The sequence below is a fragment of the Camelus ferus genome, chromosome 22 (genome assembly GCF_009834535.1).
Source record: "Camelus ferus isolate YT-003-E chromosome 22, BCGSAC_Cfer_1.0, whole genome shotgun sequence".
NCBI classification, from domain to species: domain Eukaryota; kingdom Metazoa; phylum Chordata; class Mammalia; order Artiodactyla; family Camelidae; genus Camelus; species Camelus ferus.
Genome location: NC_045717.1, coordinates 18,944,744 through 18,963,381, shown reverse-complemented (window position 1 = coordinate 18,963,381; position 18,638 = coordinate 18,944,744). Strand labels below are relative to the sequence as shown.

Here is an 18,638-nt window from a genome sequence, read left to right as displayed (position 1 = left end):
TCCTGCCTTTGTGTCTTGCTCCTGCCCTCAGTGCCTGGCTGGGTGTCCTCTGACAGCTCCCCTAGGAGCAGACAGAGAGGTGCCTGCGAGGGGGGCAGTCTGAAGGGAGTGTGCCTGTGAGGGATGTGTTCTCCTCACACACTTGCTGTGGGGATACATGTGAAGGCCTTCACGTGTGTCACGAGGGCCTGAGGGCATCTGCGTATGTTTCTTCAGCTGGTGGCCTTGGGACTATCTTGGTTTACCCATGTGGTCAGGTCACATGTGGTGGTGCTTAGTGACCCATGTGTGTCTCAAGGCCTCGAAAGCCAGCCCTGCCGCTCACTGGCCGCGGGACCTGGACCAAGTTGCTTGACCCACTTAGCGTCCCAGAGCTTCAGCTTCCCCAGCTGCACGCGGGGGCGACAAGAGCCCCTCCCCCAAGCTGAAGGGCACTGGTCGGTGGTGAGCACTTGCAAGGGCTAGGCTTTATTATTGCCGTCTCCATCTGCCTGGGCAGTCAGGAAGTGTCCAGCAGAGTCAGAGTTGCCTGCACATCTGGCGTGTGAGGTGCACGCTTCAGTCGCTCCCGGGCTCCCTGTGTGTCGCGGTGGCGCCCCGTCCCAGCGTCCTGGCCAGCACAGGTCAGGCAGGCCCAACTCTCCATCCCTGGGAGAGCCAGATCGAGGCTCCAGGTGGGTGCTGTCTCCTTAGTCCATGGCCCAGCTGAGCCCCAGGGGTCTGGGCTGCTCTGCTTGGGCCCCTCCAGGCTCAGGGGCCCCCTGCCCATGGCCGACGTGGGGCTGTGGGCGGCAGCCGGACCAAGACGTGCTCGGGGTTGCCTGTCGTGTCCACCATGCGCAGGTGCGGGAGGCCCAGGAAGGCCTCAGGGGCGATGCTAGTCATGTGAAGCCTGTTTGCCCTGGACCGAGAGGCAGGCGTGAGAGTGGGTTGGAGGGGAGGAAGCCACAATTACCCTGATACCCCTGAACCTGCTTGCATCCACCACAGCCCATAGCCTGCCCCGTCTACCTGGACCTGCCTGGCCCAGCCACCCACAGGGCACCTGAGGAAGAGGGCACGCAGGCGGGGCGTGCTGAGGAAGGCTTCAGGGCCCACGTGGCTGATGCGGTTGCCCTGCAGGTGCAGCTCCTCTAGGGCCTCGGGCAGGTCAGGGGGCACGAAGGACAGCTCGTTGTGGCTGAGGTCCAGCACCTGGGCAAGCAGGCAGAGATGGCACCATGGCTGCCTCAAGCCCTGGGCTACCCATTCAGCCAAGCCCCAAACCACTCTCCCCCCAGGCCCTCCTGCCCCTCGACCTCCAGCCCAGCCCTTCTGCCCCCTCCCCTCACCTACTTCATGGCTGCCAAATTCCTCTGCTCAACAGAAATAAACTGAGTCCCCTTTGGGCTGGCCCTGTCCTAGATGGTGGAAGGGCCAGACAGACAGGGTCACTGCCTGCTGTGGGAGCCAACGATTCAGTCTGTCACTCACAGAGATGGTACTCCCTTGCCTCCTCGTGCCCTTTAACCCTCCACTGTTCACTTGTGGTTGTTGGTTGCTTTCCCCCTAACTAGGGTGTTTGTGCCAGGGGCCAGGAGTTGTGTCAGTTCTGTGCCCAGCAGCATCTCCAGTGTCTAGAACAGTGCCTGGCACCCACAGGTGCACTAAATTCTGTGGCATCAGCAGTGCTCAGAAGGAGCCAGAGACTGTGGAATTCACTGGGGACGGTGAGGGGGTGGTCGCAGAGGACCAGGTGGCAGGGGGTGGTCGCAGAGGCCAAGGCCTGGAGCCTGGATCTGTCTTGCCCACCCCAGGACTGGCCTACAGTGGGGGCTTTCTTTTTAGCCTCCAGGGCCCTGTCAGGGAGGACTGGGCAGGCCGGGGGCTGCTGGAGGGGCTGTGGGGACACCCATGGACGTTCAGTGTGGCTAACCAGCCTACCCCTGACCTGGAGGGCCTGCAGCTCGTGCCAGGTGCCAGGCCCGATGTCGCCCACACGCAGCCGGTTATGCGCCAGGCTGAGCTCCTGAAGTTGGTCCAGGCCAGCCAGCGGCTCAGGCTCAAGGGCTCGCAGCTGGTTTCGCTGCAGCCGCAGGGTGTGCAGGCCAGCGGGCAGGCCGGTGGGCAGCCGGGTCAGCTGGTTGCCGGCCAGGTCGAGGCTGCGCAGGGCACGCAGCCGGCGGAAGGCCCGGGGGTGCACGCGGGCGCTGGCCAGGCAGTTATAGGCCAGGTTGAGCTCAGTCAGGCGGGGGGTGGCGGCCAGGTCGTGGGCACCCAGAGTGGTCACACGGTTGTGGGGCAGCACCAGGGCCCGCAGGCGGCGGGGCAGCGCCTGGGGCACGTGGTCTAGCCCGTTGCCATACAGGTGCAGCGTGTGCAGGCCACGCAGCGGCCGCAGCGCCCCGGCCGGCAGCCCCGCTGTCCCCAGCTGGTTGTGCTGCAGCAGCAGGTAGCGCAGGCCTCGCATGCCATGCAGCCGGGCCGCCTCCACCCAGCGGATGCGGTTGCGGCCCAGGTGCAGCACGGCCAGGGTGCGGGGCAGGCCAGCGGGCACAGCAGCCAGCTGGTTGTGGGACAGGTCCAGGTACTCAAGGCAGTGCAGCTTGCTGGCGGGAGAGAGAGGGCCAGCGTTGGGCTGGGCACCCAGAATGGGGGTCAGGGGGATCTTGAGGGTAGGGAGTTGAGGAGGGGTCCTGGGAGTTGTAAGCTGGAGATTCCAACTTGGGAATGATGAGCTGAGAGACCAGAGCAGGAGGTAAACCTGGGGTGATCAGGGCAGATTCCAGTCTGAGGGTTAGAGGTGGGGGTGACCAGGACAGAGTCCTGGGTCTGAGATCTTCTTGTGGCAAGCTGTGATGTCGGGTAATAAGACCACGGCATAGGGTGCTGGCAGGTGCTTGGCTGAGCCTGGCACATAGCAGGCACGCACCAAGTGAGGCCTTGAGAGTCAGGAATCGTAGTGGGGAGATGGAGGGCTGGGGTCCCAGACTCTGAGTCCTCATCCTCTCCTGCCAACATGAGGCTGCACCCCCAACCCACCCTGTCCCAGGCCCCACCTGAAAGTGGTGGCGTCCAGGCCACTGTCTGCCAGCCGGTTGTGCTGGAGGTAGAGCTCACGGAGGTGGGTCTGGCGGCTTAGGGCTCCTCGGGGCACCTTGGAGATGAGGTTGTCCTGGGAAGGGAGAAGAGAATGAGACTGAGGGTCCAGGATAGAGGGCAGCAGGGAGCCACAGAGGGTTCTAGAGTAAGGGAGGAGGAGCTCACCTGAGCACATCTGCTCAGAGAGCACCTGTGTATGACCCATGCACAGGGAAGAGACTTGGAGAGAGACATTTCCTATGGCCGGAATTGTGAGGAGGTGGAGGGGTCCCCCAGGAGAGAGGTGCAGGGGGCCCGAGGAGGTGGGGACATGGGGGTGGTGAGGTGAAGGAGGCGTACCTGCAGGTGGAGTCGCTCCAGCGAGGGCGGCAGGCTGGGCGGCACGTAGCTGAGCCGGTTGCTGGAAAGGCTGAGGGTGGTGACTGCCTCGGAGCCGCGGAAGGCGTCGGGGGGCAGGCCGGCATTGCTCAGCTGGTTGTTGTGGAGGTACACGGACCTGAGGGGAGCCAGGCTCCAGCCACCAGCCTGGCCCTGGCCTCCCCACCACCCTGCACCCCAGCTCAGGGCTGCCTTCAGTGTGGGGGTGTGAGTGTGTGTGTGCTCCCTCCACTTCAGTCTGGAATTCTCCAGACAGAGCATCCAGGGCCCTGTCTCCCCTCCAGATCCCCGCAGAGTGGGCTCACGATCCCCCTCAGATCCCCAGGGTAAGGAGTGATCCCAGGCATGTCTGAGACCCCGGGGGGGCCTGGGCTGGGCCAGGGGCTACCTGAGAGCTGGCTTCTCCCCAAAGGTGAGCGGGAAGATCTCTGTCACTTCGTTGGCAGCCAGATCAGCAACACGGAGGGAGCGGGGCAGAAACTGGGGAGCCACAGAGAGCTGCGGGAGCACAGCTGCAATGGTCCAGGTGGTCCCCTTCCAGCCCCACGCTGTCCCATCTGCACCCCTCCTGGGCTGCACCCCTGCCGGGCCAGGCCTGGGCGGGGGATTCGAGGAGTTGGGGTGAGGAGGGGGCTCACCTTGTTGTGGGCCACGTAGATGTGCTGCAGCTGGGTGAGGGACTCAAAGGCCTCATCCGGCAGGCCTGTGAGTGAGGTGGGCGGTGAGGGGACCCCAGTCCTGGGGGCGGGCAGGGGAGAGCCTGTGCTCCCATCCAGCCGGGGACTGGCAGAGGTTCCTCCGAGCACTGCCCCTCCTTGTCCTCAAAAGCCACAGCCCCCACCCCCACCCCCTGAGTTTCCATCCTGCTCAGCAAAGGGCAGTTCTGGGAACTACCGCAGAGCTGCCCACAGACCAAGCCGCAGAGAGAGGACAGCGGGGACCGTGCTGAGGAGAGGCGGCCTCCCGTTGTCCCCCTCACCCTCAGAGGAGATGAGGTTGTTGTGGAGGTTGAGGGTCCGCAGGCCACTGAGGCGTGACAGCTCGTTGTAGGGGAGCTCCTGGAGCTGGTTGTTCTATGGGGCAGGGTAGGGGCACTCACACCGACACCCGTGACCCTGAGCCCTCAACAGATGACCCCGAGCTCTGAGTCTCAGCTTCCCATCAGCCTAAACAGTGAGCTCCAAGGCCCGATCACCCCATACTCGATCCGAAATGCCTTGTTACCTCTTTATCCAGTAACAGCCCAGTAACCAAAAAGACATTAGCCCCCCGACACCCCATCCACCCCTACAGTTGACCCCAAATGCCCCATCACACCAATCCTAAGCAACTCCTAATCACCAAGACATCCACCCCTAAACCCTCAGCCCCTCTCCCACTTCCAACATCTGTACCCCTGCCTCCTCTCACCTCTGACATACAGACCCCTGCGCTCTCAAGGCCAGCTTTCACCAGTGCCAAGACCCACATGCCCAGTGCCTCATCCCTGCACAGGGACCCCACTCCCCAACACCCTCAACTCCAGCACTTCCCATTCTCCTCCCCGCTTCCCCTGGGTGCTACCCTGCACCCCCAGGCCCCACCTGCAGGGAGAGGTGCTGAGCTGCCCTGGTGATATTGTCTGGGAACACCCGCAGGTCCAGGCCATCGCAGTCCACTGTGTCAGCTCGGGGACAGGAGCAGCGTGGGGGGCAGGCCCGGGGCGGGGGCTGCGAGCTCTCCCCCAGGTGGGGGAAGGAGGCAGTCCTCCATGCCGAGGGCGGGTGGGGGGCCAGGCAGCAGCAGGAGCAGCAGCAATATGCTCAGCCGCTGGGAGTTGAGGGATGGGTCAGGGTGTCCTCAGCTGGGCACTGGGTCACCATGGCAACAGGAGCATCCCTACAGTGGGGTGGGTGGGCAGGCAGGCCCCACCCTCAGACCCTCCCCTGCCCTACCTTACCATAGCCAGCCTCAGCTCTGCCGTCTTGCCCGAACTGCTGACCAGGGCTCCCTAATGGAAACCAGGCGGTCACCTCCTGGAGGTTCTGCTGTGGCCACCACCGCCCCCCATCTCTCGGCACAGGCCACCCTCCCCCCAGCCTGTTCTCCCAGGGGCTCAGGGAAGCTGGCCCACCCTTTCCCCGCCTTGCAGAGGGCGGGCAGGCACCAGATGGGGTGGTGAGGACAGGCCAGCCCGTCCCCTCCGTCCCACCCGCCTCCCCCCACCCTCCGCGCCCCTCCACCACCCCAGCTCTGCTTGCGTAACCTCGGCCAGCCTGGGCCGGGCCACAGGAGCAAAGAATGTTTGGGGGAAAGCTGAGATTCGCCCTGTCTGGTATTTGGGCCGACCGCAGGAGTAGGGGTGGGGGCAGAGGAGTGGAGGACGCTTCAGGGCACAGGAGAGTCCTCAAGGAACTGGGGCTGGCAGCGAGGGGTCAGGGCAGGACTGGGCTCAGCCTGCCAGTCCAGACACCAGCCTGGGAGCTCCCAGCCAGGTCTGCCATCTAGGTCTCTCCTCCCCCACTGCCAGCTGGCCTCACTGGCAGCGAGATTCCCCCCTCCCCAAATGGCCACAGCTGCTGCCCAAAGGAAATTACACGTATTGAGGCACCAGCCCAGTGGTTAAGGATGTGCACTCAGGGGCAGCCTGCCTGGGTTTGAACCTGGGCTCTGCCACCTCTCTGGCCTTGGTTTCCTGCTCTGCAAAGTGGGGGAATGGTTGCCTCGCCTCTCAGGAGTGGTGTAAGGATTAAATGGGATGGTGCATCAGAAGTAGGTGAGACAATGAATGCCCGGCAGCCCCAGGCCCTCAACAGCAGAGTAGCATTGTGTGCAGAGGGGTGAGGAAGCCTGTCTCTGCCCAAAGTCCGATCCCCGGAAATGCACCACTCACCAGTGCGGTGACTTCAGACAAGAAGTTTTCCTGCCCGAATCTCAGCTTTTCCATGTATAAAATAGAGATGACAGAAGATCCTTCCTCTAAAGGCTGTCACAAGGCAAAACCAGAAAGTTCTCAGCACAGAATCTGCCCCTCACCCGTGCTCAGCTTGGTGGGGAGTGGCTGCTCGAAGGGCATGAAGGAAGTTGAGGTCTCTCAGAAAGAGACTGAGATGAGGATTGAGTGCATTTGTCCTGGAGACAGCAGCTATAGGGAAGCAGCAATGTGGCAGAGGGAAGGAAGGGAGCAGTCAAAAGTCAATGAGTTATCACAAGTGAAATCAACTTGTCTGGAACTTGCCAGTTCTAGACCTCAAAATCCTACACCCCATGGACCCTCAGTCCTGGGCAGGTTGGGATTGTTGGTCACTCTCGTTATCAAGCAAATTCCTGCCATAGGCAGCTGGGGCTCAGTCCTGCTGGGGAACACTGGGAGATCAGAATCATCCCACCCAAGGGGTGAGACAGCTGGGGTATTGATCCTCCAACTCTCTCCATCAGTCACTGGTTGAGGGCTGTCCCCAAGGGGCCTAAATTCCCTGGCACTCTGGGTAGAGCAGGCCCCATCCCTAAAGAGATATTAGGTGCCTGATGGTGAGGCCTGAGGGGGCCATGGTAGGCCCTAAACAGTATCTACTATAGGTGGTTTGGGGGTCAAGCCATGGAGAGATAAAAGTGAAGTATCTCAGGTGGGTGGGAAGAAGGGACCAAGATGTGGGAGAATGATGGAGAGACAGAGTGTCTCTATTTTGTTTTTAATTTTAACTATTTATTTATTTATTTATTTATTTATTTATTTATTTATTTATTTAGTGGAGGCACTGCAGATTGAACCAAGGACCTTGTGCATGCTAAGTATGCACTCTACCACTGAACTATACCCTCCCCCCAGGGTGTCTGTATTATTAACCCCCACTTCCACAGAGGAGGAAACTTGGACCCAAAGAGGTAGTCATTTGACCATATTTCCCAGGACTGTGTGGCCTCCTGAGATAGGACCCTCAGGGCTGGGACAGAAGACAGGTCTTAGCTTTGACGAGAAGAGAACAGCAGGCCCCACTCCAAGTTCTCCAGGTGGGACTACAGCCACTAGCTTGGACATCGTGTAGAATCAACTCAGGCTTCCTAGCAGTATAATGGGACCAGCTCCAGGGAGCTACTGAACTATGACACTGATCCTAGCCCCAAGGGAAACAGCAGTGAGAACCAAGCTGTGTTAGTTTCTGGCAGGCCTCTTACAATTGCAAAGGACAGAGAATCCAATTCAAATTAACTAACGCAAACAAGGGTATTTATTAACTCATGAAGGGAAACGTTGAGGGGGGTGTCCTTCAGGCATAGCTGGATCCAGGGGCTCAAATGACATCCTCAGGATGGAGTCTCTCACTTAACTCTCAGTTCTACCAGCAGGCTTCTTTGTGTAGTGCCAAGATATCCCCAGCTTTGTCCAGCTGAAAGCCCCAAGCTATCATTGGCCTAAGCTTTGGTCACATATCCATCTGGAATCAGTCCCTGTGGCCAGAGAGATGGAATGTGTTGATTGGCTAGAAACTTAACCACCACTCTTATAAATGACCCACTGGCTTTATCATCATGTAACGAACTCCCTGCTCTATGCTCTGCCGTGCTTAGCCCAGTTCTGCCCATTCCAGCTCTGCCCAGCCCAGCCCAGTCCTCCGCTGCCTTGCCCAGTCCTCCGCTGCCCTGCCCTGCCCAGGAGGGAGTTCTGCAGGGATAGCAACAGAGTATGGTCCACCAACATAGAGCCTGGCAGAATCAGCATTTAGTACACTTTTATGAACTGCATGTACGATTGTGTCTGTACCTATGGGGAGATTTGCATAGAGAAGGGTGTTTCTTGGTTCCCCTGAGGCTCTGATCTCAGAGTAGGGAGGACTGTCGAGTCAGGGGGACAAGGGACAGTTGCAGTAACACAGAGTAGATGGTGCAGCAACCTGGTCTCATTTTGGTTAGTGGGGAAGGAGGGGCAGGATTGATGTGGGAGGGAGCAAGAAGCTTATGGAAAATACAATTTCCCAATTGGAAAAGGAAAGGAGGGATCTTAACTCAGTACCAGTTAACAATCCCAAGACACACCTTGGGCCTGCCCCTCCTCATCTTCTGATGGCATCCAGTCCTGAGACACAGACTAAAGCCAAACTCCTCAATGAGCTTTCGTCTTACTGATGAGCCCTTCAGGATCTGGACCCAATCCATAATACTACTGATATTTAGCTGGGCGTATGGCTGCCTAAAATAAAGAACTACATTTCCCAGGCTCCCTTGCAGGTAGATGTGGTCACATGACTGTGTAAGCAGCTGTGGTATGTGCAACTTTGAGGAAGTGGGGGTGCCTTTCTGTTTCCTACTGTTGCAATGTAGATGTGATGGCTGGAACTCTATCAGCCATATTGGGCCATGACATTGTCTTGGAACTAGAGGCCTTGAATGGTAGGGCAACAAAATAGAAGGGACTTGGGTCTCACATACCATGGAAGTCTGCGCTATCCATGGACTGACCAGTGTTTTGATCACTTGCTATTTGCCCTATTGAAAGAGGAATCACATGCCCTAAATAGTATAGATGGCCAAACACATGACACCTAACATTGGATAGCTGAGCTCATCATCATTTAATTAGTCACAAATACTCACAGGCCAGAATTGGAAGAGGACATTGTACACAATGTAGAGCCATATGTGGGAGGTGCACTTGGGAGCAGAGCCAAGAAGTAAGGGCGATGAGAGATGGACTTGGTGGTGACAAAAGGGTGGGATGACCTCTGGTTCCCATTGGAGGATGTGATTGGCTTGTGTGAATAACTTCTTGGTGTGGCAGAGAGGTGAAACCCATTAGGGGACCAGATGAGGTGTGGCTGGTCTGGGTGATAGAGAACTAGTCAGGTGGGGAGCCTTTCCCACTGGTTGGGGTAGGGGTGCCTATCTGACAAAAGCACAGAAACTCACATCTAGGCCTTTGGGGCCCTGTGAGGCTCAAAGACACCAAAGCAACACATGGAATTTCAGGCCTTTTCACACAAACAGTGCCAGTCAGCCTGACAGTGAGAGAACAACATATCTCTCTTGTTTGAGTCATCACTTCTCTTTTATTTCTTTTCTTCTCTTTTAAAAACTGAATCTTGTCCTAGTGGATACAGGGGATACCCACAGACGTGAGAGCTGAAGCCACAGCACGGATGTTGTTTTCCAAGGAGAAAGCTTAGAAGGAGAAGAGAAGGGAGTCAAAGGGAGATCCCTCAAGGATGCTTATACTTGAGGTGGGGGCAGAAGAGAAGCAAGCGATGGCTGTGGAGAAGGAGGGTGAGAAAGGAACCTAAAGGTATCTGGTAAAACTGAAGATGTGCCTGCCATGTACTTGTGATGGTTCATGTGTATGTGTCAAATATAAAATCATATGATAACATTTTATTGGGTCATGGGATGCCCGGATTAAACATTCTTTCTGGGCTCCTCAGTCGGGTGTTTCCAGAGGAGATTAGCATTTGAATCCATGGACTCAATAAGCTAGATGGCCCTCCCCAGTGTGCCTGGGTATCGTCGTCCAATCCACTGCAGCCCTGAACAGACTGAAAGGCAGAGGAAGGAGGAACTCATCCCTTTTACCGTCCTGTGGGGACATGCATCTTCTCTTGCATCAGGACTGGGATGTACACCATTGGCTCTTCTGGTTCTCAGGCCTCAGACTGGAATTATACCACCAGCTTTCCTGGGTCCCCAGCTTCCAGACAGCAGCTCATGGGACTTAGCCTCCAAAATCACATGAGTCATTTCCTCATAATAAATCTCCTTGTATATATAGATTTTATATATGTAAAAGGATATACATATCTCAGCAGTATTATATATGTGTACTTATATACAGGTATATATTTCCTACATATGTATATGTGTATATATACATATGCATAGTATCTCCTTGAACAACATGGATCCACTTATATGCAGATTCTTTTCACTGAATTCGTACTACAGTTGTACATGATCTATGGTGGGTTGAATCTGCAAATCCGGAACCTCAGATTCGCAGGGCCAACTGTAGAGTTATACACGGATTTTTGACTGTGCAGAGGGTCAGCCCCCTAATCCCCAGGTTGTTCAAGGGTTTTATATATCTATATCTATATCTATCTATCTATCTATCTATCTATCTATCTATCTATCTATCTATCTATCTATCTATCTATCTATCTATCTCCAAGATCATTCTGCATTACAAACAGCCCCAAACGTCAGTGACTAACATCAGAGCTGGTCATCCCCACGACAGAATCTCAACAGATCAGCGGCAGGACCTCTGAGCCACAGAGTCACCCAGGGACCCCGTCCAACAGGGGCCACACCGTCTTGAACAGCAAGCAGTCCTTGCTCAGCTGGTCCTGTGAAACAGCCAGATTCGCCATCACATCTTTTGTGTTTCCACTCTGAAGGGCCACCCGACCCTCCTGCTCCCCTTTCATTGGCCAGAATTGGTCACGTGGTCCTACCTGACCGCACGGAACCAAGAAATGGCTGGGGGTGGGGCGAATCTGGTCCGGGAAAAGGAGCAAGTGAATTATTTGGATTATTACCCTCTCTGCGACACCCAACGACCGACAATCTGTTCTGGAAGAGTTCTTACACAGCCCCCAACAGGTATGTACAAGGATGTTCCCGTACAGGCTTGTTTATAATAGTAAAAATTCCCTCTTTCCCTCCATCCCACACAGCTAGCAACTTCACTTCATTTCACTCACGCAGAGAACCCCCCCTCACCAAATCCGCTGATCAGAAGCAATTTTTTTGACTCTGTCTCCTCTTCCCTGCCTTACTTTTGTAAGGGCCATTGTAACCAGTAACCACAAACTGGGTGGCTCTACACAACAGAAATGAATTCATTTCAGAGGTCCAGATTATTTCTTTGGGCTTGTGGAGGCTAGAAGTCCAAAGTCAAGGTGTTGTCAGGGTTGGTTCCTTTGGAGACTCCTTCCTGGGCTCTCTTCCAGCTTCTCATGGCTGCTGGCAATCTTTGACGTTCCTGGGCCTGGAGCTGCGTCACAGAACTCCCCACCTCGGTTTTCACGTGGTCTTTTATCCGCGTATGTCAGTTTTTCTACCCTTCTCCCTACCTTCCTTCCTTTCTTTCTGAGAATAGAAGAGGCGTTTATTGGGTTACGCTGCCATAGACAACAGCGGGCCACATGGACAGAGAGGTGCCTGTGTGAGCGCCGGGGGTCCTCTTCTGCTTCTTTTAAGGACACCGGTCATTGGATTTAGGGCACACCCGGTTAATCCAAGATAATCTCAAAATCCTTCATTTAATTACATCTTTTTTTCCAAATAAGTTCATACTCACGTGGTCTGGGGGTTAGGATATCAGCACATCTTTTTGTGGCTCACCATTCAAACCACGACATGGATTAGTCAGTAGAGCTAATCTTGTGAGAAAAAAAAAGTTTCAGAGCAAGGCCAACAGTATTCATTGTTTCTATAAACTAAAAATTTTCACAGCTTGGTGGTCTCTACGGGGAGAACTGGGAGGCTGGGGCCCAGCGGGAAGGGGAGCCTGCCACCATATATCCTTGTATCCCTGTTGAATTAAAGAAGACTTGACTGGGATGTATATGACATACAATAAAAATGAAAATATTTTAAGTATACATGAAACAAAACTCATCATTTCAAAACTCAACATGGATGCACCTGGGAAAAACCATCACCATGGTTCCTGAACGTTTCTGTCACCCCCAAAAGCATCCTCATGCCCCTTTGTCAGCCCTCCCTCCCTCCTTTCACCTCCAGCCCCAGGCCACCACTGATCTGTTGTCCATCACCATGGACTATGGTACATTTTCTAGAAATTAATAAATGGAATCATAGAGTGTGTCATTTCTGCTGTCCAGCTTATTCCATTTGGTAGTGGTTATGAGATTCATTCATGTTGTCACATGTAACTATAGTGGTTTTTTAAAAAGTCCGTTTAATATTAATTGAGATATAATTGACATATAACATTGTATTCGTTTTAAGTGTACCATAGTTCATTCTTTTCTATTATTTGGTAGTATCCACTGAATGGATGAACCAACTTTTTTTTTTAAATCACAAGTTGAGGAACTTTTGGCTTGTTTCCCTTTGTTGGATAATACAAATAAAGCAGGTGTGGATAGTCATATATGAGTCTTCGAGGAAATGTGTCTTTTTAAAAAATTTATTTTATTTATTTTTTTGGGGGGAAGGAAATTAGGCTCACTCATTTGCTTGTTATTTTTAGTGGAGGTATCAGGGATTGAACCCAGGACCTCAGGCATGCCAAACACGCACTATACCACTGAGTTATACCCTCCCCTCAAAAGACACAGTATTTGTCCTTTTGTGACTGGTTTATTTCACTTCATATAATGTCCTCATGTGTCTTTTAAAAAGCTTCTCTTAGGTAAATATGTAAGAGTTAAATGGTCGGATCGTATGGTAGGTGTGCATTTAACTTTTTGAAAACCTGAGAAACTGTATTCCAGCTTGGTTGTGTCATTTTTCATTCCCACCAGCAGCCTAACAGAGTCCCAGTTCCCTCACATCCTTGTCAGCACTTGGTATAGTCAGTCTGTTTAATTGGAGCCTTTTTAGAGGGTATGTAGCGGTCTATGATTGTGACTTTATTTGCTTTTCCTTAATGCCTAATAATGTTGAGTATCTTTTCATGTGCTTATTGTCCATTCTAGGTCTTCCTCGTGTTGAATTTTGAATTGTGTGAATCTAATACTTATTTAAAAAGTAAATGATCTCACCCATTAGGTTAGCTTGTATTAAAAAAAAAAAAAAGAAAACCCAAACCCAGAAGGTAACAAGTGTTAACGAGGATGTAGGGAAATTGCAAACCTTGCACACCTTGAGGAATGTAAAATGGTACAGCTGGGGTGGAAAACAGTATGGCAGTTCCTCAAAAAAAAATTAAACATAGAATTATGTTCCAGCAATTGCACTTCTGGATATACACCCAAAGAAACCATAGCAAGGAACTGACCAGATATTTGCACACCATGTTCATAGCAGCACTATTCACAGTAACCAAGAGGTGGAAGCAACCCAAGAGTCCATCAGTGGATGAATGGATAAACAAAATGTGGTGTATTCACACTACAAAATATTATTCAGCACTAAAAAGAAAGGCAATGCTGACACACGCTACAACATGTATGAACTTGAGGACATTAGATGAAGTGAAATAAACCAGTCACAAAAGGACAAATACTGTATGATTACACTTACTTGAGGTCCCTAGAGTTTCGAATTCATAGAGACAGAAAATAGAATGGTGGGTGCCAGGGGCTGGGGGAGACAAGGTTAGGAGTAGGTGTTTAATGAGGCCAGAGGTCCTGTTTGGAGTAATGGAGAAGTTCTGCAGATGGAGGTGGTGATGATTCCACAATGATACAAATGTACTTAATGCCACTGAATCGTATACTTAAAAAAAGCCAAGATGGTAAATTTTATGTTATATACATGTCACCACAATTTTTTTAATGTGATAAAGAAAATTTTTACTACAAACAGGCAAGCTTAAATGAAGTTTCTTCAATAAATTGTATTCCAATGTACTTGTTACATATATATTTATACATACACACATACATAAAACTTAAGTACAGTGGAACAAATTTATTTGTATATATAACAAACTTAAGTACACTGGAATACAATACATATGTGAAATGTATATACACTATGTACAATGTGTATTTGAAATATGTATATTAAACAATTTCATATACATGTTATATTAGTTTGCATACAGGTTTGGGACCATGTGATTTTCTATTTTTTTTCCTTTAAAAAATTTTTATTTCTAATTTATCCCTCCCCACCACCTTTCTTCTCTGGTAACCAGAAGTTTGTTTTCTGTGTCTGTGAGTCTATTTCTGTTTTTAAATAAGTTCATTTGTATCATATTTTAGAGTACACATAAAAGTTATATTATGTGATGTTTGTCTTTCTCTTTCTGATTTACTTCACTTAGCATGATCATTTCTAAGGCCATATGTGTTGCTGCAAACATCATTTCATTCTTTTTTATGGTTGAGTAGTATTTCATTATATATATATATACCACAACTTCTTTATCCAATCATCTGTCGATGGACATGTAGGTTGCTTCCATGTCTTTGCTTTTGTAAATAGTTCTGCTATGTACATTGGGGTGTGAGTATCTTTTTAAATTAGAGTTTTCTCTGGATATATGCCCAGGAGTGGGATTGCTGGATTATATGGCAACTCTATTTTTAGTTTTTTAAGGAATCTCTATACAGTTTTTCTTTTTTTCACATATAACACATTTGTTTCCAAAGAGTGTTTCCCATAGTAAGTTTTTGAAAATAGAAAGTAAACGTAAGTATTCTGTGAAACTATATTCAAGGACTGACAGATTTAGGGGAGAAACACTTTATATACTGTACGATATATATATTGAAAACAAAAACAAACATTATAAAAAGTATAAAAATAGACAAAGATACAAATATTTTTAGTTTTGTAACTAACCTCCATACTGTTTTCTGTAGTGGCTGCACCAATTTAAATTCCCATCAACGGTATCGGAGGGTTCCCTTTCTCCACACCCTCTCCAGCATTTATTGTTTGTAGACTTTTTAATGGTGGCTATTCTGACTGGTGTGAGATGATACTTCATTGTAGTTTTCACTTGCATTTCTCAAGTAATTAGTGATGTTGAATGTCTTTCATATGCCTGTTGGCCATCTGTATGTCTTCTTTGGAGAAATGTCTATTTAGGTCTGGGACCATGTGATTTTCTGACAATGTGTCCTTACATTCTCCCATTAAGAGTTGGAGTCTATGTCCCTTCCCGTTGAATCTGGGTGGACCTTTGTGACTAATGCAATCAATAGACTTAGGTAGATGTTATTCAATACCATTTCTGAGCCTAGAGCATAAAAGGTGGTACACATTGCTTCTGGTTCTCTCTCACAGGAGTTGCCCTTAGAACCCCTCCACCATGCTGTGAGGAAGCCCAAGACACTTGGACCAGCCACTCGGTTCTGTTCTGGCTGACAGACAGCATGTGAAGCACGAAGAAGCCTTTGAGGTGACTCCAGCCCCAGGCACCATCTGACTCTAGCTGCATAAGACACCTCAAGTGAGAATTGCCCAGCCGAGCCCAGCCAACACTTAGGACTGTGCAAGATAATAAGACTAAATGATTATTGTTATTTTACACCACTGTGCTTGGTGTTGCTTTTTATATAACAATGGATAACTGATACAAGGTCTCTTTATTGGGGTAGGTGGGGCTGTGGAAGGAGGATGAGGGGGGGACCCCCTGTCTGCTTTCCTTCATCCTGCTTAAAGGGGTCACTGGTTGAAAGGGCTTCAGGCTGCCAGGAGGTGGGCAATTTGGTCAACTTGTTGGGAAGTCACCAAGTGTGGATTCCTAGGAGCTTTCAGGAAAAGCTTTGCTCTCCCAAGACCTGGGGTCTGCATGAGGGAGTGGAACCTCTTGTAAACACATGTCCAACTGACTTGGCTCAAATTGTGTCCTCCCTGTCCTTCCCCACATCAGAAAATGGCAACGCCTTCCCCCCAGGCGCTAAAGCCATATTTAACTCCTTTCTCACTTCTACAGTCCATGAGCATCACCCGACAGCTCTGAACATAACCACATTTCTCCATTTTTACTGCTACTATCTGAATTCAAGCCACCATCACCTCCTTCTCTAGCCCCTCTAGGGCCATTCTTGTCCCCGCCACAAACCATCCTCTACACAGCGGCCATAGTGTCCTTCCCCCCAGCTCCGTAAAACCTATTTATTTTGAAATAATTTCTGATTTACAGAAGATCTTTGCTATGGACTGAATTCTTGTGTCCCCCTAGAAATTTATATGTTGAAGCCCTAATCCCCAGTGTGATGGTATTAGGAGGTGGGGGCCTTTGGGAGATAATTAGGTCATGAGGGTGGAGCCTTTATGAATGGGATTAGTGCCCTTATAAGGAAGCTTTGGCTCTCACGCTCTCTCTGTCTGCCTGCCTCTCTCTTGCTCTCTCTTTCTGCAATGTGAGGGTATAGCTAGGAGGCATCTGTCCACAATCCAGGAAGTGGACCCTCACCAGACACCAGGTCTGCCAGCATCTTGATCTTGGGTATTCCAGCCTCCGAAACTGTGAGAAATGTGTTTGTTGTAAAACCACTCAGTCTATAGTATTTTTGTTATGGCAGCCTAAACAGACTAAGATAATCTGCAGAGGTGGTTGGTACAGAGAATTCTTGTCAACTCTTCACCCAACTGCTCCAAATGTTAACATCTTGTACAACCACAGTAAATTAACTAAGTTGGTACCATACTATGCACTAAACTACAGACTTACATGAATTTCACCAGTTTTCACTCCAGTATCCTTTTCTGGTCCAGGATCCCATCTGAGATGTCACATTTCATTTGATTATCACATCCTAGACTCCTCTAAACTGTGCCAGGTTCTTGGTCATGGTTTCTCATGACCCTGACACTTTTGAAGTATATTAGTCTGGTCTTTTGTAGAATGTCCTGTCCCTCCATTTGGGACAAGCATCTGATGTTTTCTCATTAGATTGAGATTATGGGGTTTAGAGAGGATACCAGAGAGCTAAGTGTCCTTCTCAACAGGTCACATCAAGGGCCCTTGTCATGCACGTGACTTATCACTACGATGGTAATCTTGATCCCTTGATTGTGCTGGTATCTTGCCAGGTTTCTTCACTGTCAGCTTACTTTTTCCCATTCTATTCTTTCTTCCTTAAAGGTGAGTAACTACAAATAATCATATGATATCACTCCTATGTGGAACCTAAAAAAATGATACAAATTCTATTTACAAACCAAAGACAGACTCATGGACATAGAAAACAAACTATGGTTACCAAAGGGGAAAGGGCAGGGGAGGGATAAATTAGGAATTTGGGATTAACAGATGCACATTACTACATATAAAGCAGATAAACAACAAGGACCTACTATATAGCACAGGGAATGATATTCAGTTTCTTGTTATAACATGTAATGGAAAAGAATCTGAAAAGAAAAAAAAATATAAAACTGAATCGCTTCGCTGTATACCTGAAACTAACATTATAAATCAACTACACTTCAATAAAAACTTTTTTTTGAAAAGTGAATCACTAAATCCAGCCCACACCCAAAGAGGGGAATTAACCTCCACCTCCCAGAGGGAGGCATATCAAAGAATTTATGGACATTTTAAAAAACTCCCAGTAATTCATAAATATTTTAGGAGACATACTTTTAGGGTAGGCAAGTTTCATCCACTAATTTTAGCATCCATTGGTAGATCTTGCCTGCTGCACTGATTTCTGTGGTAATTGAGAGATGGTAATTTTCTACTTCCCTCATTCCTTCTACATTTATTAATTGGACATCTTCTATAAGGAAGATTGGCCCCTTTCCCCCATTTATTTATTCAATCATTTATTTATATCAGTATGGGCTCATGGGTATTTATTTAATACTTTGAATCACAATGATCTTTTAAATCTCATCTCAGATTCCATCATCTTCTATTAAAAACCTTCCAGAGGCTTCCCTTTATGCTTCAGAGTAAAATCCAAGTGTTTTATTTACCTACAAGCCTCATACGCTCCCTACCTGCTTCTAAGTCCTTGTCTGTTTTCCTTCCTTCCTTTTTTCCTTGCTCATTCCTGCTCTGGCCCAACTGGCCTTTTTGTGGTACCTCAGTCATGCCACCCTCATCCCCATGAAACCTTTGTCTTTGCTGGAATATTCCTCCTCCTCACCTTCACAGGGCCCCTCTCTGACTGTCCTAAGCAGCCTTCTTCCTTCCTCTCTAATCCTACCTGGAATTAGATAATATAAACTTATACCCTTGATTATTATCTGTCTTGTTCATTGCCATATCCCCAGGGCTTAGAATATAGTAGGTGCTCAATAAGTATTTGTTGGATAAATGAATGTATGAGGCTGGAAGAATTTGAGGGCCAGATCCACTTGATTCTTCTCTGATTATAGTCACAACAGGTCGCATCTGAGGTATATATGTGCCAGGTATTCAGGAGCGCTACACTGTAGGCCTTAGTTTTAGCATGTGTCAAATGGAGATAATGAAAGGACCTATCTCCAAAATGGTTGAGAAAGTTAAATGAGCTAAGGCACAGGAAGAGGATGCACATATCAGACATCAAACAATTGTTATTACTATCATCTATAAAATGGGCATAACAGCGACCTACTACATAGAATTG

At 49.8% G+C, this 18,638-nt stretch overlaps 1 protein-coding gene across 1 annotated transcript; it reads right to left on the bottom strand.

Moving 5' to 3' along the window:
* Positions 1-445: 445 nt before the first annotated feature.
* On the bottom strand, positions 446-6,385 carry PODNL1 (podocan like 1). Its single transcript, XM_032466360.1, is given in 12 exon segments — positions 446-901; positions 1,046-1,194; positions 1,931-2,588; positions 3,039-3,154; positions 3,421-3,577; positions 3,848-3,957; positions 4,098-4,162; positions 4,439-4,532; positions 5,043-5,201; positions 5,203-5,268; positions 5,399-5,449; positions 6,332-6,385. Coding segments are annotated over 12 exon segments (1,830 nt in total). The 3' UTR covers positions 446-750.
* Between the last annotated feature and the right edge of the window lie 12,253 nt (positions 6,386-18,638).